Genomic DNA, 27,615 nt, shown 5'->3' with positions numbered 1-27,615 from the left:
TTACTCTCACAGTGACCAACATGATGCTGATCAACAAAATTTGAATTATCTTAGTTCATAGAGAACAATGTCGTCCAAATCATTCTTCTGTATCAGTCTGATTCTTTCAGGACAAGACCAACAACCAAGGATCTAACAGTGAGAACAAAAATAAATTGCAAGAAAGTACACCATTCTACTCTGATGCTGACTCTTCTCAACCATCATATATCCGCCGCAAGGAAGTTGCCAGACAAGGAAACCTAAAATTTAGAATCATATATCAGCAAAACATAACAACAAATGTATTTTATATCTCTATGCAGGCGTAACCAAGTAAAAATGAAAAATTGGGTGACATGCAAAAAACCACAGTTAGTGGTTACCTTTTCACCCAACTTGAATGGAGGAAGACCTCGGTAAGGGCAGCTACTGCACCGGAATGCATCTCCAAGCCCACACTGCAGGATGAAAAAGCAAGATAGCATTGGTAAAACACCAAGAGGAAGCATTAACAACATTTATAGCTCAAATTTGCTACGACTACCTACATTGCCACATGCAGATTGGGGATTGTTGATCTGCTCGGCAGTCAGCCCCAGCTTTTGCACTTTCTCCTCTGCCTCAGCCCGACCACAAGTGCAGTTCTTGCAAGCTTTCCTTGCGCTTCCAACTTCACAATCTCCTACTGCACAAGATTAAAGAAGTTTTAAAATCTTTTCTACCACAAGAAACATCAAAAGAAACATAACTAAAATCAGTTCAGTCTTGAACTGAACCAGGGGGTAGCTGTGGTTTCTTCAAGTCCTCCTCAGTCAAGAGGCTATCTTCATCAATGAGATCTGATTCATCGTCGGTTTGAATCTTGGGAACCGTCTTTACTGCTTTTTTAATGGGGAAAGATGATCCCATTGTCCAAGATGCCTTCTTGCCCTTAATCTGTTAAAAGATGGAAGAATTGAAGGTAAAACATAGACTATGACAGGTATAGCTAGAAAAGTAGACTAGCTCTCTCTCTCTCTCTCTCTCTCTCTGAGTATGGAGGCTTCACTCACTGTAAGGTATTGAACATCTTCAATAGATAAGAAAGACTTCAACTCTAAAGCTTGCACTTCCAAGAACCCTGATATGAGTAGTTTGCACTCAAGTGTAGAGTTCAGCTGCAAGAAAACAACTTCTTATCATCTTAACACAGGCATCAAACATTCATCAACATGAAACAGAATGAACTCATCAACCATGAAACATGGAGATAATACCTTATCCCGTTCAGTAGAAAGAAGAGGTGTCTGTACTAGGATCCTCCCACCAGGTTTCAACACTCTACCAATCTCTTCGAGCCACTGCTCTAAATCAAGTTCGGGTGCTTTCCAGACCGAAACAACAACATCCAAAGACCCCGACTCAATTGGCAACTTTCCACCTGTTGCCCAACCGTCCAGTTTACAGCAATTATTCAACCAAATTAACTAAACGTCAGATACATGATAGAAGAACTAATTTCTTTTATGCACCATATGATTAGAATCCACAATTCCATCAACCAGAAACGCAGTAAATTACAAAAGCTTCCTTAGAAAAAAAGAAAAGATAGAAAGCAACACAAAGCCAACAACTCTTATTCTCTCAATCTGAAATTTCATATATGGAAGCGAGAATGATGATCCCTATCTTGCCCCCTCAAGTTCTCAAAAATTTTTATTGGCATGTTCCATGAATCTAATTCAAAAATTAGCTTCACATAACTAGTTCCACAACAAATCCCAAGTTCAAACATAAAAATTATTCATAATGTCCATCAATTTCACCATTATAACTTAGAAAAAGAACAACTTTAAAAGATTGCAGCCGACAAAAAAGAGAGGGGAAGCAAAGATTACCCAGGCTACCGCATTGAGTAATTACAACCACGTCATCATCTTCTAAAACCATTTCACTCCCAAGATTCTTTATCGCAGACAGCCCCGCGGGGACGGGAAAGATGGCATCATCCGTCAAAAGAAGCGCCCCGCTCTTCGTCGCCATGGCGTCCTACACATCAAATGTTCGTTAAAATCCAATAAAAAAATTCCCAAACGAACAAATTTCTAGCAAATCGGTAGACGAGAAATTTAAATCTGCTCACCTGAAACGATTTCAACGACCGGAGCCCTGTAATTCACAAAAGAATTCCTCTCGTGCCCACGGAGAGACGCCCGATCCGAGCTGCCGGACTGAGAAAGAGTGAAACCCTAGAAATCTTTCTTGAGAAGAGATCGATAGGTATCGGCCACCCAGAAACCCGTCGACACGCGGAGGAAATCACCTCGAAGACCTGCTCCCGGGCCGGCTCTACCTCCCTTGTTTATTTATTTATTTTAGGGACGGTGGCGTGGGGTGAAGTGGGGGTCGGTTGGGTTCGGATTGTATCTTTCGCGCAAAAGAATGATATGATTTTTTTTCGCGACATCAACCGTTGGATCTCGATTTTCAAAGATCCGAAAGCCACAATCTCTATCTTCCGTCTGCTGCACATCTCTCGAAAGGTCTATTGCGCGATCCAACGATAGATGTGGCGAAAGAAGGGTAATGTTCTTTCGCGCAAAAGATACAACTCGTATCTGGGCGGACCTGCTCTTCCCTGGTGCCTAAACCCTCGGTGACGTTTGTGACCGGCGTGACGCGTGCCGATCTAATAACGGTCGAGTTTCGTCATGGACCACGGGATCCAGAATGCGGAGTCGGTGAACGACGTGGTGTGGCGGACGCGTGTAAGGCGCAGGTATTACGCGCGCGCCAGCGTGGTACGCCTTAGATGGGAACGCGCACGTGAAAGCCTTTCGAGGTCCCTGGTAAATTTAACTAGAATTGTTCTTATTTACGTGGCAGAAAAGCAGCGACGCGATTCACCGAGTACGTAGGATTCAAGGGAGATCAATGGTGCCAATGATCTGGTTGTGTAATTAAAGGCTACCATATACCAAATATCCTTCGTGGGAGATGTTCCGGGCCCACTTGGTGTCCCCTTGAATGGGGTACACGTGCTTTCCATCAATCTGGAGATTGGAATCTGGCCTGGATTCGAGTCAGCAAGACTTGAAGATTGACTCATTACCCACGACGGCTGTCTTTGTGGGGGCCACGCAATTTCCTCATCTAGACTTTGGAGTAAAACGCAAGTCGGGGTGAAGCATTTAAATTCGATATTGGGGGTTTTACGTTCAAGCCACCTATCAAAAAGGGGTAAAAAAGAAAACTTTTTAACGCATTATCTTACCAATAAACCTCTCCTTGGGAAATCAGAAATCAAAGGAACAGCATTTTCTGCAACTTGATTACCGGCCAACTAAAGAACCAGACAAAGTTCTGTTCCATTAAAGACTTGCTGTCCTCTAAATTGGATGAGGTGCAAAGTTGCACAGCAGTTTAAAAATCCACTGCAGGCCTTGTTGCAGAGGATTTAGCCAATAAAATCATAATATGAAAACATTAATAAAATAGTAGGAACTTCACTACATTCTAAATGATATTTTTATTAGTTATTATTGTACCACTCCATCTATTAGATTTATCCCTAAGCATAATAATTTGAACCGAGCAATTTGTTTGAAATATAAATTTCAACAGATCAAAAAATAAAATTAAAAATCACCTGCACAGACTTCAAAAAAAAAGTGCCAGCCTAACCGTTTGACAAACAAATCTATCAAGATATTAGATCTTTACTTCTTTTCTATCTACGGTATATTTATTTTCTCAACAAGTTCTATACATCAACTTTAACAACAGATTTTTATGAAGCGAGATAGCTGAAAAATTAAGCTTTCTGGATAACAAGACATGGGAGAAGGATTTTGAGGCTCTTTTGGCCCAGCCAAAAAAGAAAATTCCCATGGCAGGAGTTGCATGAGTTTAGGCAGGACCTCCAAGCTATTAAATATATAGTGATCTCAAGTAAGATTGAAAGTTGATGTAAAGACGTGCATCTAATAGCATATTTGCAGTCAAGTGCACACATGAATGCCATCATAGAATAGAAATGCAACTTCTATCAAGTGTACACATGAACCTCCAGTATCATTCAAATTTTACACTCAGTTTTGCACATAAAGTGGACATCCAGCTGACAATCAACCCAGAAGGGGGCGTGCTTTCGTGGGAGTTTCTGGGTTAAATCACATCCAGTTTGCTCCCCATCCATCTCCTAGCAAAATCCAAAACATAACAGGTTCAATAGTCTGCATAACAAGCTTCAAGATCAAGATGACTGTCTTAGCTGGAGATTTTCAATAACATAATCACCTGAAGACCATAGTTGCCACCATGAGAAACACTTGTAAGAAATGTTGTGCGTGGCATAGACAACTAAGTTCAGAAATGTCCAAGAAACTAATAGATAAGCTTGCATATCCTCGCTGATTTCTCTATAATTGTTTAGGATTTTAAACAGAACTTGTTTCCTTTGTGTTTTGCAATCTTTTTTGTCATGCCAATTTTCCACATCGTCACGAACAGTCATATCCATTTCTCAAATGCATTCCCTGAAAAACACTTGGTTGTGTGCAATGTCTATATCTATATATTTATGACTCTATGACCTCTATTTTTGCTCACCAATAAGTGGAATATGCAAAAGCATCATTCCTTCCATCACAAGCTTAATTGATCGATAAGTAGAAGCTGAAAGAAAATTTTATAGCACACATTTGGGATGGAGCAAGGTTTGCAAAACCTTGTCATGACATTTAATTTTTTTCAACAATTTTGTCGATACTTTCATTGGTCATTGATTAAAATTTAAAATGACATTTTCAATTTGAATCTTCACGCATATTCAAAAGTAAAAGTTTGTTTATGTGAACAATGGCATTTTCATGTGATGATGTCGTCATTATTACCATTACACCTGTTCTTTTCTTGTGCACCAGCTGACAATCAACTAGTTTGACGGCAGGTACAGATGCCCTTAATCCTCCATTTTTTCTCCAACTTCATTCCCTTTTAGAATAGCACTATCTTGGTAGACACTACACACTAGACACTCTATTACTCTTGAATTGGTAGACACTAGACACTATTACTCTTGAAATAGATACCAGACTGTTAAGATAGCCTTGATGTGATTCTAGATATTTCAACCATATAAATTATTCCATAATGTCGTTCCCTTCAAATTCATGCTGCATAAGTCCCACTTGCATACCATGCCATGCAAACTTTGCACCATGAAATGCATCAACCTCCACAGAGTGGTACACTCATGGCAGATTTTGCCAAAGAATCACCAACATCCAACAACCAGCCATGGAAAAGTGGATAAGTTCTCGGCAATATCATAAGATTTGGCACATCCCATTTTCTTGACAATAGATGGTGTACGCATGAAAAATATTTCAAGACACCAGACAAGGAACCACTCAATGAATGTAACAGAGAAGAAATCCAACTCCACCCAACTAGTCAGGAATCTTAAGTATCATCCATCGACAATCATGGACAGAACATGGTTTAAAGATTATTTGTTGGAACATAAGAGCAATTACATAGCCTACCAAATGGAGAAGGCAATAACAAGCTTCTTGTCTTGAAATCCTTTAAGGCTACCACTGACGTTGACATACCATTCCTTCATCAGATAATAAAAAGGAATAAGGCATTGACTGGTGACTTAGCGGAAATCAAAGCAAAGAAAATTCGATAGAGAGCTTTTAGACATTTACAGAAGAATAGCTGTTTCATTCGCTTGCTAGGAAGGGTTGGAATATTAGTACGGTTTGCTGCTTTTGTGGAGCCAACCTAAAGTCTATTAATCACCTTTTCTTCCGCTGCTTATCTACAAGGGGTGACCGGGCAACCATCAAATTACAGCTGAAGAGGGAAGAACAAAGACAAGTTGGCAAAGAAGGTGGGTCATCAACTTTTTGCAGCTGCTGGTTGTGAGCTTTGGAGGGAGAGAAACACCCATATTTTCCTAAATAAGAAGAATTCAATATTCTCACTTCTGTAGAAATTGCTTCAATCCTTTTTTTATTAGAATAGGTTGCAGTCCCTCGCTGTGCGTCCCACTCCCTAAAGCTTCTTCTTTGGGTGGGATTTGGGTTCTGTTATTTGCCCCTAAAACTTCTTCTTTGGGTGGATATTTTGCTTTGTTTCTTTTGTGCTTTACTGTTCATAGTTTCCTCCCTGTTTCTCTTCAGTATGAAGCCTATTGCTGAATGTTTCTGTCAGGCTCTAATCAGAGCTTGTTGCTCTATCGAACAGAGGTCTGTAAATTCTGACCTTTTCATTTTAATAAAACGGGGGTAGCTCTGCTACCTCCTGTTCACATAAAATAAAATATAATAATAATAATAATAATAATAATAATAATAATAATAATAATAATAATAATAATAATAACTGTTTCATTTGCAATTGAAGCTTCATTCACCCTACAAATAGTGTGGAATAGGTTTTTCAAAAATGAGATCTTTTTTATAGAATCAGATCAAGTATAACGCTTTCAAAATTAAAGGAAGACGAGCAAAAACAAAAATAAGAGTTACCATCTGATGACATCGATCCAGGTGACATCCGTGGCCTTCTCTGCGTTGTTCGACACCATCCGCGGGAGCCTAAACTGCCACCACCCAAGAAAAGAACACCAATCCCATTCCACAGAAAGAAATTAGGGCTTAGGCTAGAACTTTCAGAAGAATTGACGTAAAAAAGCAATGTTTTTTTCACATTGGTGGCATCGAACCCATTAATTATGAAGCTGGGCTTGTCATCACTCGTGCGATAGGCATCCTCATCTGCTTCACGGTCACCGAAAACACCCCGCCGCGCCGCGATTCCAAGAAAGAGATGGAGATCAGAAAAAGGGAGCGAGATCAATAAACCGAGATCGAGAAAGAGGAACCGGTGGGTTGATTTACCTTGAAGAGGCTAGAGCCAGAGATTTGGGTGGCCTGAGATCGCATGAACCCGCCGGCGGAAAGAGAGGCTCCACCGTCGGGCTGGCTGGAGAACATTTTTCTTGTCGGAATTGCGACGGAAAACCGTAACCCTAGAACTCGCTGGAAATGGAGGTGGACCGTGGACACAGGACACTTGGGAGCTGGAGGAGAGCGCGGGAAATTTACGTATAAATGGCGCCCCCTGGATTGCTTCCCCGCCCACCTGAGGTCATAGTCGATAATTTGGGCCAGCCCATAAAGGCCTTAAGCCTGGCCTGCACTTAGGTGGGCTGGGTCAAGATATTAAGTGGTTGTGCTGAGCTTCATTCCAAAACTCATAGCTAAAATCTCAGTAGAGGCAGAGAATGGGAGGATAATTTGGCATGTGCATTTTTGCATAACATAAACGTTGTAAAATTATAATCATCTTTAAATAAGATAAGGAAGGAAAATAAAAAGTGGTGAAAGTGGATTGCAATTCAATAACTTAGATTGCATAGAACCTAAACCATATGATTTTTCATCCCTCAAATGGCCTATAAATGTTTAGGCTTGGGTGACCACATGCAGCCATGGTTTCGAATAATGGTTCTTTTGATTCTATAGTATTATCTAGTTCAGTTGGTAAAGCTACTGAAAGTTTGCTACCACTAACATGGATTCAATTCGTTCCAGTTGGTATTGCATATTTCTTGGAACACCTATTTTGCATCATAATGATTGTAAGTACCACTACTTCAGCTTATCATTGTAAATAGAACCAACTATATATTTCTTTTCATTTACAGTAAAGACACTATGAGAGTAATTCTTGTTTTTCTGCCAAACAACTTAAATTATTTTGTTACTATCATCTATCGTTTTCTGTTTCGAGCCAAATAACAGTATTTATAATGTAAAATATGTTCAAAATTGCTAACAGTATCTTCATCTGGGCTCCATATCAAGCCAGGACCTATGGTTTGAGAAATCTGAATTTTAAATTTTAAATTTTGAGTAGCATAAATATAAGAGAGATCTTTAGGAACCATTTGTTATTTTGTTCTATCAGTAATATTTTCAACTATAAATATATTTTTTTTTCGATACATTCGAGCAATTATACTATTCAAATATGAGTACAGCCTAAAAAATTAGAATACAAAATGTCACGTAATGCCCGCAAACATGCATCGCCATGGTGCCGGATTCAATCTCGACAACCCAATCCGCAGCACTATTCGTCTCTCGATAGATATGATGAATAATTGCCATAGAGAAATAGCTGAGAGACTCCCAGATGTCATAAAATAATGGGTAAACTCAAAAATGCTCCGTGTCTGAGCGAATCCAGCCAAGGACTATAGCGAAGTCGCCCTCCGCAGATAATGCCCGCCCATGCAGTATGAAGCTCCGCTCTAAGGACCAACGTCTCAATGAGAGATGATCCCCAACAACCAACAGTCTATCATCTGGGCCACAGATGACATAATTTGCATTGTCACTATCACCCCTGACACTGTCATTGAAGTTGATTTTGACAAATCTCAATAAAGGAGACCTTTAGGAGATGAAAAAAACCTGCGAGTCGTTGCATATATAGCAAGGGAGCCCCAGAAGGTCGGAAAAGCAAGGGATTGTCCAGCAGTATCAAGACGACGGTACTTCTCTGCAAGATGATAGGCCCTCTCTAATACCCGACGCGCTAGAACGACCTCATCCTCAAAAATCAGACTGTTTCTAAACAATCAGATTTGGTAAGTAACGTATGCAAGCTTACCATCTCACTCACTATCCTTAGATGAGCTCTGACGGACCGCATCAAGGAATGGGGATGGTCAAGACCCATAAGATGCTCCCCATGACAGGTCAATGCAGTAATTTTTCATAATAGTTTTTTGGTGTATATTTTTCTTTCCCTAAAGATGCTTATATATTTTCCATACTGCCCGATAATGCTTTGAGCGGGCCAGTCAGTAAAAAGTTGGGACACCTCGCATGCGCCTGCCCTCCAAGAGTGAGGCATGGTCTATTTTTTTCACATGATGATCATAAAGGACTGCAAGAGGCATGATGATCGTAAAGGACTGCAAGAGGGCTCTTTTTTTCCTGTAACCTGCAACTCTGACCGCTAGTGTCTTCACAATGCACATGACAGCACAGCATATCTCCAAGGTCCACAAGATCTACAACGAATCAAATTTTGTCATTAGGCCCTTGATCCACCCATGTGCGCTTATTCACCAGCTTTGCAATTGAAAGAATCGCAAGCAAAACCCTTGTTTGGGCATGTAAAGACATGCTCAAAATCCATTTCACATTGATAGATGGCCATCTAATAGTGTTTCTCAAAACAACTCACGGCTATTTTTCTCTGTTCTTTTCCAATGACCTTCACTCTGGGTACCTTTTCACTGTGATTATTTGTTCCACGCATGTTCCTGCGGACGAGAACAGTTGGAACCAATGAAATTAAGTGAACGAATGGCATCACGCCAAGAGACGCAACTGTTGGAAACAATCCAAGGACAGATGGAGCACCCGAGACTTGTGAAAACTAAGTTTTATCATAACAGACACCCTTGGAGACAGGATCCAAGAATCTCCTCCTCGCACCCTTTTAATGACCTGCTCTCTTTGTCCTTTTCATGAGATGACCAGTTACTGGCATCCATGTTTCATCCACTGCTGGTTTAAACGCAAGATGGATGCAAAAGCAGCCAAAAAACTGCCGCTGCCGTTTCCCAGTGCCAGCGGACGGGATTAAAACCAATATATTATAATCATTGTTAAAACAATCATCTAACCTTTTCCAGCTACTTAATAAATAAATTAGCATTTAGGGACTTACACTTCGATGGGGAACAGTCTGAGGACTGGCAAGAGCAAATCAAACAACACTTAAACATTGGCATCACATCCAAATAGTTAAATTCAATCCAGGTTCAATTGCTAGAAAGAAGATTAAGATTAACAAACAAACAGAAACTGCTCCAAATTACAACATCAAACGTAGGAGGGGTAGTGGTTCCGCTCCATTGGCAAATTCCTACCAAATCTAAATTCTAAACAGTTGCTCAGGTCAAGCTTCTTCAGCATGGGCTGGTTCAAGGATGGCCGCCTCAGCTTCCTGCACCTCTTTCTCTGTCTTCTTCCCTTTCTTGGACTTGTAGTAGACACTCATAAAGGTCCCAATGGCCCCATACTTCCGGCGGCAATGCTCATAGTGAGCCCCATCAAACATCCTCCAGAAGTTCTTCTCTGTGAGCTCAGAAACTGCATACTGTGGCTGGAAACCATGATTTTGGGTCAGCCATTCCTCAAGTTGGTGGACAGCTTCGGTGCCATTGAATTCCTCACCCCTTAGGACAGCTGCAGGAGCATAATACACACCAATGTCTGTGAACATTTGAGCATAGCTCGTGTCTCCCTGCCTGTAGTGTAGCTCAAAGCCTGGTTCGGGGTACACCATAGCTTTCACAGGGAGCTTGAAGAGACGATGGGGGCAGAGCCAGATTGGATATACCTGAAAGATAACAAAAGAATCCCTACCATCACGTAAGCAAAAAATGCTTGCTTCTACTGATTTACTACATGTAGAGAACTATTAGTACGTAAAACCTGGCGACCAAGTTTTGAATGAGCCAGCATGCCATAGCTTTTTACTTTCACAAGTCTAAAACTCCTTTTCAAAATAATCAAGACATATAATAGAGAAATGGTATGGTAATTGAGAAGTGCTGGGACAAAAATTCAAGGGCTAATCAAATCCAGAAGTGACATCTAACACAGCATATATGGTGACCAAAATTATGAGATAATGGACTCAACAAACAATATTTCTGTTCTAACAAGTTGATGTGATGTTAACAATCAAGACTTGCAACTGTAAGTTCCCATGAAGAGAAAAACTAGGCAGCATACAAGGCTAATATAATCAGTCATACAAAGGACAGAGAGTTACCTCCATTTCTTGGTGCACATACTCAAGGGCATCCCCAACTTTGTAGAGAGGGACCAGCAAATCCTGGATCACATGTTTGTCATGGTAATAATTCCTGATAGCTTCACCTTGGGTGGCCTTAAGCAGAGAAACCTTTGGAGGCATCAGCCACCCAAAAAACCACCTGAACCACCATTGGTCCCCAAATGGTAGGATCAGCTTTCCTTCCCAGTACAAGCACCTTGTGTGCCTGTGGTAATAATCTCTGGTGGGAATGTATTCCACAAATTCACCTTTCTTAAGTGCTTTCTGAGCATGCTGGTAAAACCATGGCTTAAACCACCACCCAACACAGTTGATGACATTGCCTTTCTTCTTTGCCTCTTCCTTAGAAGCATATCTCCCAGTCATCATGACACTTTCAGTTGGCGTGTAAATCATTCCCTCAACAAAGTCTGGGACTTTTGATTGGTCCCCATCTCTAGGTGCAAAAAAATCAGCATAAGCCTGCGCAAGTTCCTTCAAATTGCCCCTCACTGGAGCATAAGTTAGCCTCATATACTCTTTGATGGGTATGAGTTTAATCTCTGCAGAAACCAATAGTCCAAGTGTTCCTTGAGACCAGGGAATCCCATAGAAAAGGTCAGAGTATTCATTATCTTTAGTAGCCCTAACCACTCGTCCATCTGCAAGCACAACTTCATAGGCAACTACTGTATCAGAGAAAAGGCCATAGATGTGTGAGCTTCCCTCAATTCCATATCCATTAATTAATCCTCCAACAGTGAGATCATCAAGCTCTGCAACAACAGCAAGGGCAAGATTCATAGGAACAGTAGCTCTTGTAATCTGACCCATATTTACAAGAGGCTCCACTTTTGCAATCATTCTCTCTTTGTCAATCTCAAGGATGTTTCTAAATGCTGAAAGATCCACCTCAAAATGTCTTGCACGTTTGTAATCAACATTACGCATGCCAACAGCAATGTACGGCTTCCTTGCCGTGCACACAAGACCATCTTTCTTTGGATTCCTCTGCTTGAGGCGATTAACAACCTTTTTGACATTCTCTTCATGTTCCTTCTGACGACGCTTTTCGGATTTCATTGCGGATTTTACATCTCCTAGATATGTAAGAAAGTAGATTGTGAACGAGATTGGAAGGACAACAAAGATAACAACTATCCATCGGAAGTGGACCAAGTAATCCACCCAATCCTTCTTCCTTTTAGGACGCAGAGGAGTTTGTAGGTCTGACATGGTTGAAAGCAGAAGGCTGAAAAGAAAAATAAATAATTATAGTCACAAAAAAAAATTGAACTATTTATTTGTTTCACTGTTCAAAATTTACATGCTTAATATGACCGCTGTAATTTCCTTAATGCAGAAATTTTAGATCATTGACCTGTGAACAAACTTCTGAGAACTACAGAAACGAGAAGACTTGATAAACTCAAAGAGAGGATGTTGCCTTATAAACCTTCAAGTAATTGAACAAGTTAAAGATCCAATATAATTATTAAAAGAGCCAAACATACGCTACCATTAATAGCCAGGATTGCACTTTATGCTCGTTTTCACTTCAGGAGCATAGGAGCAAAAGGCATATCCTAGGAAAAAACACTCCTGACCAAGACTCCATGAAAGTTTCAAAAATTCAAGAATTGACCGCGAGCAAGCAGATATTCTGTAAAGATTTCCACAACCATACACAGTTAGCAGAAGAGAGTACCTGAAAGAAAGGTTCTATCTACAGAATACTGGATGCATTAGCAATCAGAATGGTAGAGAAGATACCAACTGCTTCATCAGTATTTCATAAAATATTCTTAGACGATGCTGGACTCACATCAATATAGTAGAACTGTATGGGAGGAACAAATGATAGATTTGTCTCATTTAGGGCAAGTGCAAAGATCGATCCAAATTATTAAAACACCTTGATACAATTTGAAAGAAAAAGGTGACAAAGCACATGGGACTGCACTGACATACAACAAAAAAAGTAGCAGTAATGCTTTGATACTGCGATATTTCTGGAAAAATTAAAAGTTTACTCAGATCAGGTGACACATTTTGATGGTCAACATAGGTTGTCATGCAGCATGGCCATCTAATGCAAGATCAGACTGAATTTACGCAATGACGGGGCAAAAGGCAAAGGTTTTGATGCACCATCTAAACCATGATATATCAAATGAGATCTTTGCTTACAAATATCGGAAGTAGGGTACAGGGGATATGGTGCATGAGAAAAGCCTTAGGTGGATCAATGCAATGATTCATTTCAAGGAAATCAGTGTCCAATCTAGCATCTCCAGATTCAAAACATGGACAAGGACAACCAAAAATAATGATAACAACCAGATGCAAGAGGAAGCTAGAAAAACTTAAAATCAATATTCCAAGAATAGGAAAAAAAAAAGTAAAAAAAAAAACATGATGGTGTGGAGGACAGTAAAGTTTGAAGTGACAAGAACTTAGGATAAAGAAAAAAAAATGATGGAAAATTTCAATCCAGTTGCAAGCTAAAACCCCAGATATGCCTCTTGATTTTTGTTTTGCTCTCTAGAATACAAGCTGCAGGGTCAATATTGAGATTGACTGGCAAAGGGAAGTGAAAATTTTCCAAACTGCCAGGTGAGCTGCAAACCATGATACAGTAGAAAAGCTACATCTAAACTGCCAGGCGAACAGATGAAGCTGCAAACCATGATATCTTTACCATCTAAACTGGCCATCCAAAGTAGAAGAGCCACATACTACACATTTGGTAGCTGTGAGTTCATGAATATGAACCATCTGAAGCTTCTATGGAGCCATAGATTGTTCAGGTGTTGCTTAAAATCAATATTAACTAGCAGGGTGCATTACATTCTGCCCATACAAGCCTGGAATGCTACACTACATATCAGATGATGCTAGGACATAAAATAAACAAATTCCTGAGAAATAAATATTCTTAAAATAAGAATAGAAAGGGTCAAATTACTAGATACATAGAATCATCAAGAATGATCAATGAAAGCTTTCCCAGCAAGTGGAAGAGCAACCTAATTGTTATTTTATTCTCAACTAATCACAAGGAAACATCAGCTTAAAATCAATGAAAAGGAAATATTATGATATGAACCGCCGCAACAATTCCCAACTAGAAAGGAACAGAGCTATACTCTAATTATACTCATGGAAATTTTAATGCAACTGCCCTATCTGGCATCATATTTACCCCGTGCCAATGCATCGTGCCACATCCAGCAACACTTTAATTTGTATGACAATAAAACAAGCAGAAAAGATGGCTTTACAATGGAAAGCCAAGCGACCGATCAAACACCCACATCCTATGCACATGTAAAGAACATAGCAATGTCCAATAGAAAGGTTGATGCACTCACCCACAATGTGTATATATCAACATTGATGAGGAAAAAAGAATATGTAGGCCTACCCAGAACCAATCTAATGCAAAGACAGGATTGCAGACTCTACAATGAACCAACAACACTGTCCATGTCCATGTGAAGTTCATGTTACATTTACTAAAACAAATCCACATCAAGGACATGTTACATCTTACCCCCCCAAAAAACAAAGGACATGTTACATGAGCTAATCCAAGAATATCAACTATAATCAAGAAGTGATACCACTTCACTAAACCAATCTAAGTTGCAAGACTAATCCAGAAGGATCTACTTATACGCCACTAGTCAAAAAACAGTGAATCAACTACTTTTTGCAGTAAATACACAGATTACAGTAGCACAGAGATATGAAAGCCGCAGCAATTGCTCACCCTAATAACATATGATTTTTAACTAAATGTGTGATATAAAGAAGCCGGGGATATCCCATTTGATACAGTTCTAACTGAAAATAAGTGGTCCGGATCATTCCCCAGAAGATGAACCAAAAGAGCAAAAGAAAACAGCATGATTGGCAGTACGGATCATTCCCCAGAAGATGAACATGACTCCGATCCACCGTGTAATAGAAAACCAGTGGTCCGGATTACCTTAAATGCGGGCACAATAAAATAAAAATGTACATAGAAGGACCACTCATACACACTAAGGCATATACATCCAATTATCATAGAGAAAGAACGGAATCCGTACCTAAAATAGGAAGCCAGCAATTAGTGACCAATATCTCAGAAGGAGATTAAAATCAAACATAGGGGATTGCTAAGCCCATGACTCGGAATACTCGTAGACGTAATAAGACACAAAATTCCATGGGTACTATCAAGAAAAAAAGCCAAGGGAAATATACAACACCAAAAGGAAACAGGGTATTATACTCAACAGAGGAGAATGGAAACAAACAACAGTACTGTTCTCAATCTACAAAGAAAGCAAAAGAAAACTTCAGGCTGAGCTAAAGGGATCAGCTGAAGAAAATCAGAGAAAACCCCGAGTATGGCCAGAAAAGCAAAACAGGAAGCATTAACAGTCCCAGATCTGCTGCATTCCCTACACTCAAAGTCCAAAGAAGTGATATAGCTTTCACGCCAAAGAATGTCTCAAAACTAATCCTATAGACAAGTAGCAGATCAGCTCAAAAGAACAACTTTAACTAAAAGATCCAGAAAACAAACACAGAACACTAATATCACGTATCAAACTACTGAGATCACCGAACGGAAAGAACCAGAACTGGAAGAATCTATAAAATAGCAGGGGAAGGGGCGCGGATAACGATTACCTCTAGAGAATGTAACTCAGGACCGAGCCGGAAAGGGCTCCGGCAGCGCCTTGCGGAAAGGCAGGGAGAAGAAAAGTGGATCAGATCTGAACGCTACTTCCCAGCTATATATTAATGTTGGGACACAGCAAAAGGCGAGATCTAAGAGCGACCAGGGAGTAAAGATTCCCAAGAATCCGAGCAAAACTCAGATAACCACGTGATTCGATAAAAAAGAAAGAAGAAAGAAAGAAGCAAACAGGATCGGAAATCCCGACTGTTCGAGATCCTGGAAACAATGAATGATTTTTTCTCCCTCCACCCAAAAAATATCAAAAAAAAAAATCAACAAAAATCCTGCTGTTTTTCAGAGCAAAATAGAGTCCAGAGTTCACAATCCACCATCAAAGAATCAAATTAACGTTCCGATTCGCACCTCAACGGTAATCACAACGCGAGAGAGCTTCTTGCTCTCTCCCGACCTCCCCTCCCCTCCTCTCTCGCCTCGATGATGTCTCCGACTTTGGACTTCGAAGTAGTGGAAGACTAAAGAGCGGGGTTTTAGATAACAGCGAAAATAGGCCGAGTTTAGGATGAATTTACCGGGATGCCCCTCCATTGGAGCAGCGTGGGATCCGGTGTACTCCAGGCCAAAAGCTGAGCGGCGGAATCTCGGCCGTCGAGTCTTGATCGGATAGCCGACTTCTGGCTTCTATTTGTTACATTAGGCTCATTCTTTCTTTTTCTTTTTTTTTTTTTTGGTTTTTTTGGTGAAGCTCCATGTAAGGCGTTTGGCGGGTGATACACAAATGGGACTTGGATTTATGTGAGATATAGTTTGTCGTATTTGCTGGCCTCGGGCGTGAATCGATATGGTTCGTCAACATCGGGTTCGTTCAAATGGAATCGGATGGGATCGGACGGTGGTGACAACCTTCCAGTTCTGCGCCGGTTGTATTGGCGAGCGGGGAACAAACTCTCCCTCTGGCATTTTAATATCGAATGGCGACGGTGCTTATTCCTTTATTTACTTATTTATTTATTTGTTTATTTTTATTTATTACAATACCAGCAATGATCCCTCTAACCTCTCTGTGCCCTTTTATGTTTTTTAAATAAATTTGAACGGATTCTCCCTCCCTTTTCATCAAAAACAACCAGCTATGATCCGTCTCAACGTGCTTCGCACGTGCACGTCGGCTAAAACACGTAAGTGAGCTATTGGACTTTCTTTACACCCCGCACCATAACCAAACTCACATACACACCTTTTATAATATATATATATATATATATATATATATATATATATATATATATATATATATATTAGCACACGATTTTAAAATCAACGGCACGCTGTCCAACTTAAAAATTCAAACCGTTAAATATGATGATCAGAATTTATATATTTTGATGATTTCTATCCAAAATATTAAATTTGTACAAAAATAAATAGTATCAATTATATTAATATACTAAAATATACGATAGAACATATAGATTAAAAATTTATTTTGTTGATGACAATGTTCGTATTTTAGAACATACGGGGACCTAAATTTATTGTATTTTCATCAAATTAAATCATCCATTTGATACTTAATGATTAGATTTGACAGACAGAGGCCACTAAAATATATAAATTTTGATTTCTGAGTATTTTCATGGTATTCTTCAATTGTTTGGATCTTGATTTTTTTTTTTTTTTAATCTTGAGTTTGGATAACCCATCCTAGACTTTGAATCACTAACTCCTTTTCCAAGGGGGTTAACATGTAAAACATGACCGAAATAATCTTAAAAATAGAGATAACAGATGTCCTTCCAGATTTCAACCATTTGATTCATCATCCGTAGAAAAGATCAACCTACTGAGTAGGTATCATAAGTTTTAGCCGGACTAGAGATACATCGCAAGCAGAGAGAATATAGATGCATGCTTACATTTCAGAATGGAATGTCAGAGAAGTCAAAGAACATAAATTATCGACAGAATTTATTGCCCAGATTTCTGCACAAAAAAAAACCAACCATAAACTAATGCTTTTTCTGTTAAGCATTGACAGAGCTGAGAAAATTCAGAAATACAATTGCTATGGCATATGGACATGAGGTATGGATAACAAAATTATAAACATCAGGGAAAAATAAGCCGGGGGAAGGGTGCCACCTCAAGCATGTTCCTCTGCTCGTAAGCTGAATTTACACCAGAAAGGAAGACAGATAGCAGTCACAAGAAAAAATTGTATTACTTGATTATCACTCTACCCTGAAATGTTATTGCCGGGCCTGCAAAAAGAACAAGACTTTTCATTAAATGTCGTCCCATTTTCGGGAATAATTTAAATTTATTGTCCTTAAAGGAGGGTCAGCAAATTCAAACAAAATGCAGAACTGAAAAAAAGAAAGGGAAAAAGAAACAAAAAAAAAAAAACGGAAAAAACAAAAACACACGAACAAACTTAGATCTAGCCGACTATAACTATAAGTGCAAGCTTCTAAAAGTAGATTAAAGTAATTCACCCATCAGCTGCGAACCAAAAAATAATAAAAAGATCCCATTCTTCTCAATCACCAGAGCCTTGAAAAGCTAATAGATCAGATGCCGGGTACTGCTGAAGCCATCCTCAAGTAATAGCTAGAAAACTTTATTTTTCCCACATATATTTTACAAGATTTATACAAGCAAAGCTGGTACAGGGATTTTCCTCCACCTGTGCGAGCAACCCAAATTTCAGATCCTTGGTGTGCATTTATGTTATGACATTCAATAACCAGAGATTCTGTGCAATGTACTGTATTACAGTTAAATGATTAATTATAGCAGATCATTGAATTAAGCCCAAGAACCTGCAGTATAATTATTTGAATAAGAAAAAGAAACATTAGAAGAAACTTCTTCAAGAAACATCCGAAGTGGGACTGCTCATATTTAAGATTGAACCATGTGGATAGGCATCAGGGTCCAGTTAATACATCTGAATAATAGTAAGAGGCTGAGCAAAGAAAACATTTCTTGAAAAAATGGGGGCATGAACATCATGGAAAACAAGTAAATTGTCATCTCCTCAGACAATATTTAGAATACCTCAAGGGTGCTGCATAACTTTCACGTCAAATGTGCAGAAAGGATTTAAAAGGGAGTTTGCCGATAAAAACCAAAAATCAAATCAACAAGTTTATCGACAACTTTCAACAAGGAAAATATATATGGCATTCACCCTCGGAAAAGTAGCCAGTAGCAACACAGTTTCCAGCATATATAGATTCAAAAAGCCTGGCTGGATACTCTTGTGAGTAGTTGTTAAACTTTATTTCCTTAGGTTAAAAAAAGCATGGCTCATCACAAAAATAAAATGTAGCCTTTAAAGTTGTGATATAGTTTTTACGATGTATAAAGAGCAGGTAGGCAAAGATAGCTTCCTCAGGATTTTAAAGTGTAAGAAGGTTCCAGAAGATGAGTTTCTAAGAAGTTCTTGATTTGATCAAATAGGATGTTTCAGCTGCTCACAGGTATTTTTGAATGAAATCATGGATTGAAGAAACTCGAACCACCAACATTAATAGAAATCAGCACAGCTATACTTGTTATCACAGCAAGCCATACTAATGTCGACTCTGCAAAAATAAAACAAAAGTTTAATCACAATGATAAAAGTTTTATGAAGTTTGCTGTTTGATGCACATAACTAGAATCAGGAAAAAAATTGGCATTACCTCTGACACCACTTGAAACACTATCAGGTTCAAGAGGTGAGGTCTCATCATTACAACCACGGGCTCTTGATATCGTTGATTCTGGATAACTGGGCTCCTCAGAAATTTTTGGAATTCCTGTTTCAGATGCCACTATGCCTTGAAATTCCTCACTTACAAGCAGAGCTGCTAGGACATCCATAAATGATTCTCTTTCTTTTTCATCAGGGTCATTTTTACTTTGTCCAGATGTGCCATTTGCATGTTCATAGTCTAGTATCTCATCATCAGATGCATCACCATCTACATATTCTATTTCTACACCATCATCTTCTTCATCCTCAACATATGCCTTGTATGTGAGGCGTAATAGTATTTCCCCAGAAGATCGGTTCCTAAACAATCCCCAACCTCCTTGTAAAACTACAATTCTGTCTGTTGGTACTGTATCTTGAAGAGATCCTAGCTCAACCTAGTAAACAATGAAAGTCATCATGAATATGAATTGCAAACAAATAGCAAGATACCTAAATATGAAACTGAAGAAAAAAAATTATAAACATAAAGCCTAAACGATAGATTCCAGGCCCAGCCTTATCCATTCAAGTTTACAGTTACTCCAAATGCTTGTCACTTTCCCATCATGCATGCCCTTGATGATTTCAAAGTACCCTTTAATTGCACATTTTTCCTTCTTAAAGCCACCAACTTGCCTTTCTTGGTTAACATAAGCTTTCTCCAAGCCAATGAATATCATATGCAGACAACCATGATATAAACCATCCATATTATTATTTTGAGAGAGTATCTTATAGATGACAACAATTGACAGTGTTCCACATGACAATCTTGGACAAATAAGAGTGAGGAAGTTAAGGTAAGATTCAAATGCAAAGTTTACAATAAGTTGCTCAAATACATGGTAAGCATTCTCAAATAAAAATATTACATTAGAACTTCTGAAGCCAGCAACTAATGGAAGCATCTTCACTTGAGAATCTTAATCTTATGTTACAGGACAACACATCTCATACGATTTATTAGATTCAAGATCCAAAAATGGTTTTATGTGACATTTGTTGAGGGTGTTGTTACAAATGTATTAAGCATGGATAATAATGTGAATGATACATGGTCAAAGTTTCTAATTAACCACTTCTGCATGGATCAACTATTCAACATAGCAATACTTTACCTCGCCTGCGCCAATAGTGAAATCCATGAAACCAAAGAAGTCCTTTACTTCAATATATAATTTCTGCTTCCTAGGGTTCACAACAAGCATATGAAAATCCTGTCCACATGCCAAAATATACATCAACTTAAAGTTCAGCACTTGACTGAAAAATGCTTACAATAAAATAAGGCTTTTTACCTGATTCCAGATGGGCTCTCCAGGTGGCCCAATGACTGTTGTCTGGCTATTTTTCTTACTTCGAATCACCTGATTGCCCAAACTTAAAACAACATATGGATCTGTCTTCCCTGCTCATACATGCATGGGTAAATCAAATTTTGCTAAAATATAAAATAAAAAAAATGAATATAAAATAAAAAAAATGAATACAAAGCAAAAAATATAAACCATTTTAAAACAAAGTTACATCTGAAAACATGATTCCACCTGACAATGCATGCTTCCTGAAACTAACAAAATAAAAGAACTATAGGTATGCACTAACTTCCTGTAGAGATGCCCAGAATCAGAATCACATTCAGCAGGTCAACCAAAAAAAAAAAGGCTAAATGTCAGAAACTGACATAAATACTGCATTGTTTAGTTGAAATATAAAAGGAAGGGCTTATAAAACCAAAAGAGTCAGGCCTTCTTTTACATGCAACAGAAAATCAATGGCCAGGAAACTCAAGAGAAAAGGTAAGAACAGGTACCAAATATGACATAAGCAAGTTTCTGAGCATCAACTAGAGTCACTGATAACTCTCCAACAAAATCTTTATTTCCTTCCTGAATTGTGTCAGCTTTAAAATCATGTGAAACAGGGCCCAGTGCTTTTCCTTTCTGAAAGTCAAGGACAATTTTTTTTGGACGCACAAAAAGTCGAGGCAAATCTTCAGTTAGAAGCTTCGTCAGGAACCTAGAAAGAAGAAAATTAAAGATTTTAGCTCAGAACAGAGCATTACAAACCAAAGCAATACATCCATCATATAACTGCATGAATAATCAACAAATATCAGTTTTGGCTGCAAACTTCATAAAGAGAAAAGACTCATCATATTTGCATAATGGGTGAAAGCACAGCATAGCGGAAAACGTAAAGCACAGCACTTGATAAAACATAAGATTCTTTTTCTGTTGAAAACAAAAATATGAAAATGCACTCAAAGACAATGAGGGCTAGATGAGTCAAAAGATGAAACACCATAGCAGGCAAATAAAATAGGAAAGGGATAAAAGGTTCGGACACTAGTAATAATCAATTATCAAGGGTACGTCCCAGCTATTATAGAACATACTTAAAAAATTTTGAACATGTGTTTTTAGGAGCTAGATCACATATATCAATGCAGCACCATACATACCACACTTTTGAACAACTCATATAAATCCATATTGAAGATGTATGTGCTTTGCTACTCATACAAGATGCCATTCCTAGCAGGATTCGCCAAACCGGCCCGAACCGAGGGGTTCGAGACGTGCCAAACAGTACCAGCGGCTAACCGATGCAGTTCAGACATTTAATTCGGAATGCTGGCAAAAACCGAGTAAGGGAGAAGGAAAGAGAGGAAGAGAGAGAGGAGGGAGGGAAGGAGAGAGAAAGGCTGGCGGTGGCCCACCAAGGCCGCTGGAGGGCCACCGAGCCTCCAGATCTTCACGGTCCTTTGAGGGATGCGAGAAGAGAGAGACAGAGAGGGGGGGGAAGGGAGGGGAGAGGAGGGAGGAGAAGGCGGCGGAGAGACTGTTGGATCATTGGATGGCTGGACGGCCCAAAACACTCCCACAACGCCACTGGTTCAAAACAGGGGCTTCCCCGCCGCATCCCCTCCGTCCTCTCCCCTCACTTTCCCTCTCTCTCTTCTCATTTTCTCTCGTGGAGAACCGCGGAGCCCGGGAGGCCTCGGTGGCCCTCCGGCAGCCTCTATAACCCTCCGATGGCTAGTGTAGGTATCTCCACCGGCCTCCTTTTCCTTCCCTCCCTCTCCCTCCTCTCCTCTCTCTTTCTCTCTTTTTCTCCCCAATTCATCCTTGTTTCCATATTAGTTTGGGCCAGGTATGGTCCGGTATGGGAGCGTATCGACTTATACCGCCAGCTGGCCGGTATGGGATCCAATTCCAAGTCACCAATCCTTGATTTGTGGTCTCTACATTCACCTATCATACTATAGTCACCATTCTCACCAACAAAATTAGGTGTGCAAGTCACAGAGTATGTCATGTCCTGAAAGAAGTATTTAGGATATAAAACAATTCAAGGGATTTCTCATGTAGGGCAATGGGCTGAAATCTTTAGCTGGGTTGAAAGTTAAAACTGTGCCTTTGTGAGTTGCATTTGAAACAAACACTTCATATAGAAATTGTTTCTTAATGTGTATTAAGAGACAACGACCATGTAAGAAGCATGGCTGCAAACACAAATTTAGATATTGAAACCAAAACATTTCATATAGAACTTGTTTCTTAATGTGTATTAAGAGACAGCAACCATGTAAGAAGCTTGGCCACAAAGACAAATTAAGATACAACATGTTTCATATATGTTGAATGGCAAATCCAGAAAACAAAGAACATAGATAAGATGGCAGACACGGCAAATAGATATGCTCATATTGGGACTACCATGTGTTATGCCAATATATAAGTGAAACAAATGAGTCATCAAGATGACAATAAAATCCCTTGACACACTTTTAAGTTATGATAGATTTCCTGAGCCCTGTTCAAACTTGATCGGCAACATAACTTTAAAAACACGAGTTGGTATCACACAGACACAGGATGGTGACATACTTAACGTGCTGATAATGTTGAAATCAAATTTCTTTTACCATTTTAGATATGCATTAAATGTAAATGTTCTTATAAAAATAAAAATGCTTTATCCACTTCTAGTTTCACAAGTTTATTGAGGCCATGCACATTTCTGCATAACACTTATAAAAATAAAAATAATAATCATAGCAACATTGCCATGCAGTAACAAATTTGCAAATGAGTTAGAGACAGACAGAGAGAGAGAGAACAAGGATGACTTTACTCACATTGATAGAACAGGAATTGCTGGTGGAGAGTTGCCGATTCCATGCAAAGAACATTTAAGCTACCATTAGTAACGCATCAAAAGAACATTTAAACTGCCATTAGTAACACATCAAAGTAATTGTGCAATATAAATATCCACACATAGACATTTCAAGCACCTAGACTAAAGATGTATCAGAATAAATAGCATATAGCAGTGTGATGCCTAGCATCATTTAACTAGACCAAAAAATTGTGATGATGAAGAAATACTGAAAAGGGTTTTCAAATACTAAGGCAACAGTCTGATGCAAAGTATAACTAGTCCATGCAGAGAATCTCAGTTTCTCTACCTATCCTCTTCACTTAGCAGTCAGATGCACAAAAATAATCAGCAAAATTGTGAAGGCTAGGAAACACCAAAATCAACTTCCATTATAATATTGGGTATGCACTCTCTTGAGGGGCACTTCATAAGTTCTTTTAGAGACAATGATATAGTTCCCTTGTGCTTCATTGGTGAAAAACAACTATGAATAAAAATATAGAACCACAGACTACATATGCTACCTCAGCTTCACAATCAGCAAACTATGCCTACCACCTTCCCAAAACAGTGGATTTGCTACAGTCTTCCACAGATTACCATTCAAAAAAATCCTTAAATTGTTGTATGGTGATGGCAACCTTATGGGGATGACCAATAATGGTTGTCTCTTGTGTTTAAAATTTGCGTCAGACCAATCAGTTATTTTACTAATTGATCAAACTAATGTAGATTATTCCAAAGAATAAGAAGCCATATCAAATCACAATCTCTATCTATGTCCTATCTGTTATCTTCATTGTAAGTGTGAATCAATCCTGAAGAAAATCTTCAACTTCCTGATATCATCATCTTCTGTATATAAAATGCAAACTCTGGGTGGTGCATCTCCATCCACCAACTTCGGCTCTGCCTTCCTTTCTATTTTTAACTTTTCCAAGAGTGGCTCTGTCTTTCTCCTTTCCCAGAGCAAGTTGTGGCTTCCGTGTCACCATCCTATTTTTTTCTTTCTTTTCCACTCCACTCCCCAAGCCATGTGCATTTGACATGTTGAAAACTAGTCAAGCTTTTATAACGGTCATTTTCTCAAGCAGCTAAAGGCCTCTCAAAATGCAGCCTACTATACATTCTCACATGGGCGTTACAAATCTTGGAAAGCACAACATTAGACAATACTAATTCCAATAAATCTCATGAACTTGCTATGCAAAACATTGTGGGTTAATTGTTATCTACACAAGCTGCCTTTGCAATTCCCAATTTCACTAACTAAAGGTGTTATGCATAATTATTATGGATTACAACCGTTCACGCCACTCAAAATTTAGATTAATTCCATTCTTCTTCTTTATTCCCTGCTCCATTTGACAAGTTATGTTTCTCCTTCCATTCTCTCGCTCTCTCCCCCTCCTCTTTATATTGTCTTGCCTTTTGATAGTTGTCAGTAGCCCAAAAAACTATCTCCTGTCACAAGTTCAAAGTGACCAATTGACATCAGAACGAAACATCCAGGTTCCATGTGACATCCCAACTTTCTGGATATTACTTGCCATTAACAAATAATGCCTCACCATATAATTAATTGAAGCAGACAATAATGAGCGCATAAGGAAATTATGTACAAGATGATGCCTGAAAATGTTTCAATTCAATGCCCATGCATTAAACAATGAGTGAACATATGCAATATACCTTCTGGTTATTAACTTACTATCTGGCATATTGAAGAACAATATTTCAAAGTCCTAATTGTTTAATGAAAAAAATAAAATCTATACTAAAAATAATGAATGTATGAAAATAAGATGTGGTAATAAGAAAATTAACACATACCCATAAGGTTGAACAAACGGAATGGTGACAGTACAAATTTAATCTTTGGAAGGGAGACAAAAGCCCATGATGCTGCACCCACCCAAGGCTCTGTTGGTATTAATCTTAGCTTAACCCAAAGCTCCCCATCAATATCAAAATCACGAACTCCAACAGGTACAACTATGGGGACAATACCAAATTTTAAGGATAGGGACAACAACATGCGAGCACCCCCTGTATAACGAAGGCCAATCTGATACCTGACACAGGAGAAAAGTACCAAAACAAAATCAGATCAATGCAGTACAAATTTTTCCCCTTGACGGGGTTGTTTTCTTAAATAAATAATTGTTTAAAATTTCAATGGAAGCATGTAGGAGGAACATTAGCCAAGAATTTTATTAAAATTTGAGACTCTAGATGCATGTACCAGATAGAATATGACTAGTAACATGACTTGACATAATAGAAGGAATCAAAATTTAGCTAGATAATATGAGGCAGGATTCAATATTTAGAAAGACAACAGATATTCAGTAATAGGTCATATTAAACTGACATGCTCACCTGCCAGCAGAACTTATGGTTTACGAAACAAAGAAAAACTTACTGCAAGTCATTAACACGGCGAGAAGTCCTCCGTTCAACATTCCTAACGGACAATGGTTCATCCCCCAGTGAGAACTGCTTAATTTCGACCCTCTGCACATAATCAGGCTTCCTGAGGTCGTCTATTACTGGCTGGACCAATCCAATGATCCAATTTTCAAGTCCAGACCTGTACACCTTCCATAACTTCCCCAAGACCATGTTGACCCACTCAACAGACTCTTTCCTCTGAAGATCTTTCTCCAGAAACAGAGAGAAGCTAGTCGGCACCTGAGGCCACGTACCATTCCGTACATCCTGGCTTGATTTATTCCTCTTCCTAAACGTCCAAATCTTGTCAAAGATAACTCCAACAAAGAAGAAGAATACAAAGAAGCCGACAATGCTCCTGTTGATGGGAGGAGATGGGATGGGATGTATCACTCCGAGCTGAGTCCTCAATTTATCCACCAATGGATCTTCTTGGTAGTTTGTGAAGCTGGATGCCATCTGCATCCGCTCAGAATCCTCGTAATCCAGTTCATTAGAGAACTGTTTCGTGACAATTTGCTTCTGAGCTCTCGCACTTTTCTTGGTAGATTTCAAGAACTTAATGTCTAAATTTGAATTTTTATTCTCAGCTGGAGATATGCACGCCTCGCATTGCCATCCACTCCTCCGAAACTCACCCAAACCAAATCCAAAACTCAATCTTTTTCTTCTCCTTCTCCTATACCCGATGCCTCCACCTCCTAATTTGCCAGGGCAAACAAGAGGGGAACGCCAACCAACCTCCGATAGAGCTAACCCAGAAGAATCCCGCGCCACCAACATTCCAGGAACAAGAAACGCCAGCCCCAATCCAACGTTGGGCGGCGCAATTCACATCAGCACCAACCGAAAACATAGATTCCAAGCCAGAACGCCCCCGGCTAGAGAAGCTCGAACTCAAGCGAATTTTCCTCTATAGAGGCCGCAATCTCCAGAGCCTGTGGTATTAGGGGTTCCGCAGTCGCGGAAACCTCCATGGACACCAGACCAATACCGCTGAAAGCGGAAACCTTGGAGAAATCGAGACGACGATGGTGGAATGATTCAGAAAGCTCGGATCAGGACGAAGGTTCGGTCGGTGGGGTTTCGATGGAGAGGAGGACGGAAGCGAGCGGGAGGGCGGGACTCCTTTCTGCTTGGGAAAAAGATATGGAAAGAGGGAGAGCGCTCGCCCAGTCGCCCGGCCGTCTTTTGTGTGCGGGACGCGTGGATGATAGCCTGGAACGCACGTGAACGTTAGAGGGGGGTAAAGTGCCCCCGGCGCGGTCGGTGAGTGGACGCGGCCCGGGTGGGGTTAGGTTCTAGCGTTACGGCTCGTGCAGAAACTGAAAGGTAGGTTGTCTGGTTAAATTGGGCTGTCGGCGCAACGATTATAAAAATGTGTTCCGCATAGGATTTGGAAATTGGATTGGTAGATGCATCATGTTGGATGGATTGAGTTTTTTTTTTATTTTATATTTATTATTTAATTAATTTTATTGATTTAATTTATAAAAAAATTAATTTATTCATTGAAGTAGAAACTACAATATATATATATATATATATATATATATATATATATATATATATAGAGCTATCTATCCAAAAGATAGTCCTAGATACATGTAAATATAGATATAACACCGTATGTTTTTTTGATGATTGTTCTGTTTCAATCCGAAATTTTAAGTCCAATCATCTAAATAGATTTTTGAAATTATATCAT

At 39.2% G+C, this 27,615-nt stretch overlaps 3 protein-coding genes and 1 long non-coding RNA gene across 11 annotated transcripts; all 4 read right to left on the bottom strand.

Moving 5' to 3' along the window:
• LOC105058942 (anamorsin homolog) lies at positions 1–2,530 on the bottom strand. The gene is made up of 8 exons (XM_010942031.4): positions 2,105–2,530; positions 1,860–2,010; positions 1,239–1,402; positions 1,035–1,139; positions 759–918; positions 531–667; positions 366–440; positions 1–242 (listed from the first exon to the last, which is right to left on the bottom strand). The coding sequence occupies exons 2-8, from the start codon at positions 2,002–2,004 to the stop codon at positions 204–206; spliced, it is 825 nt and encodes a 274-aa protein (XP_010940333.1). The 5' UTR covers positions 2,005–2,010; positions 2,105–2,530; the 3' UTR covers positions 1–203.
• Positions 2,531–3,989: 1,459 nt separating this feature from the next.
• On the bottom strand, positions 3,990–7,076 carry LOC105058939 (uncharacterized). 2 transcript variants are annotated; one of them, XR_012137552.1, is made up of 4 exons: positions 6,876–7,076; positions 6,685–6,752; positions 6,504–6,577; positions 3,990–4,162 (listed from the first exon to the last, which is right to left on the bottom strand). It is a non-coding gene; the product is annotated as an uncharacterized lncRNA (long non-coding RNA). The 2 variants fall into 2 exon arrangements; XR_012137551.1 differs by having other exon boundaries at positions 6,504–6,752.
• Positions 7,077–9,752: 2,676 nt separating this feature from the next.
• On the bottom strand, positions 9,753–17,799 carry LOC105058937 (delta(24)-sterol reductase). 3 transcript variants are annotated; one of them, NM_001303584.1, is given in 6 exon segments: positions 9,801–10,401; positions 10,840–11,595; positions 11,598–11,627; positions 11,630–11,636; positions 11,639–12,094; positions 15,529–15,610. In NM_001303584.1, coding segments are annotated over 5 exon segments (1,677 nt in total). In that variant the 5' UTR covers positions 12,079–12,094; positions 15,529–15,610; the 3' UTR covers positions 9,801–9,957.
• LOC105058938 (uncharacterized) lies at positions 17,330–27,101 on the bottom strand. 5 transcript variants are annotated; one of them, XR_003798338.2, is made up of 11 exons: positions 25,879–27,101; positions 25,287–25,528; positions 23,428–23,446; positions 21,097–21,302; positions 20,582–20,691; positions 20,402–20,500; positions 19,228–19,678; positions 19,022–19,128; positions 18,034–18,224; positions 17,681–17,799; positions 17,330–17,521 (listed from the first exon to the last, which is right to left on the bottom strand). XR_003798338.2 is itself a non-coding variant. In XM_010942024.4 (9 exons), exons 1-8 carry the CDS (start codon positions 26,688–26,690, stop codon positions 19,040–19,042), a joined length of 2,028 nt encoding a protein of 675 aa, XP_010940326.1. In that variant the 5' UTR covers positions 26,691–27,100; the 3' UTR covers positions 17,424–17,799; positions 19,022–19,039. The 5 variants fall into 5 exon arrangements, 1 of the variants encoding a protein (XP_010940326.1); XR_834196.4 differs by lacking the exon at positions 18,034–18,224 and having other exon boundaries at positions 25,879–27,100; XR_834197.4 differs by having other exon boundaries at positions 17,424–17,799.
• Positions 27,102–27,615: the final 514 nt, after the last annotated feature.

The sequence above is a fragment of the Elaeis guineensis genome, chromosome 16 (assembly GCF_000442705.2).
Source record: "Elaeis guineensis isolate ETL-2024a chromosome 16, EG11, whole genome shotgun sequence".
In the NCBI taxonomy this organism is placed as follows: Eukaryota; Viridiplantae; Streptophyta; class Magnoliopsida; order Arecales; family Arecaceae; genus Elaeis; species Elaeis guineensis.
The sequence above is the reverse complement of the archived record's forward strand: the minus strand, read 5'-3'. Positions and strand labels throughout refer to the sequence as shown.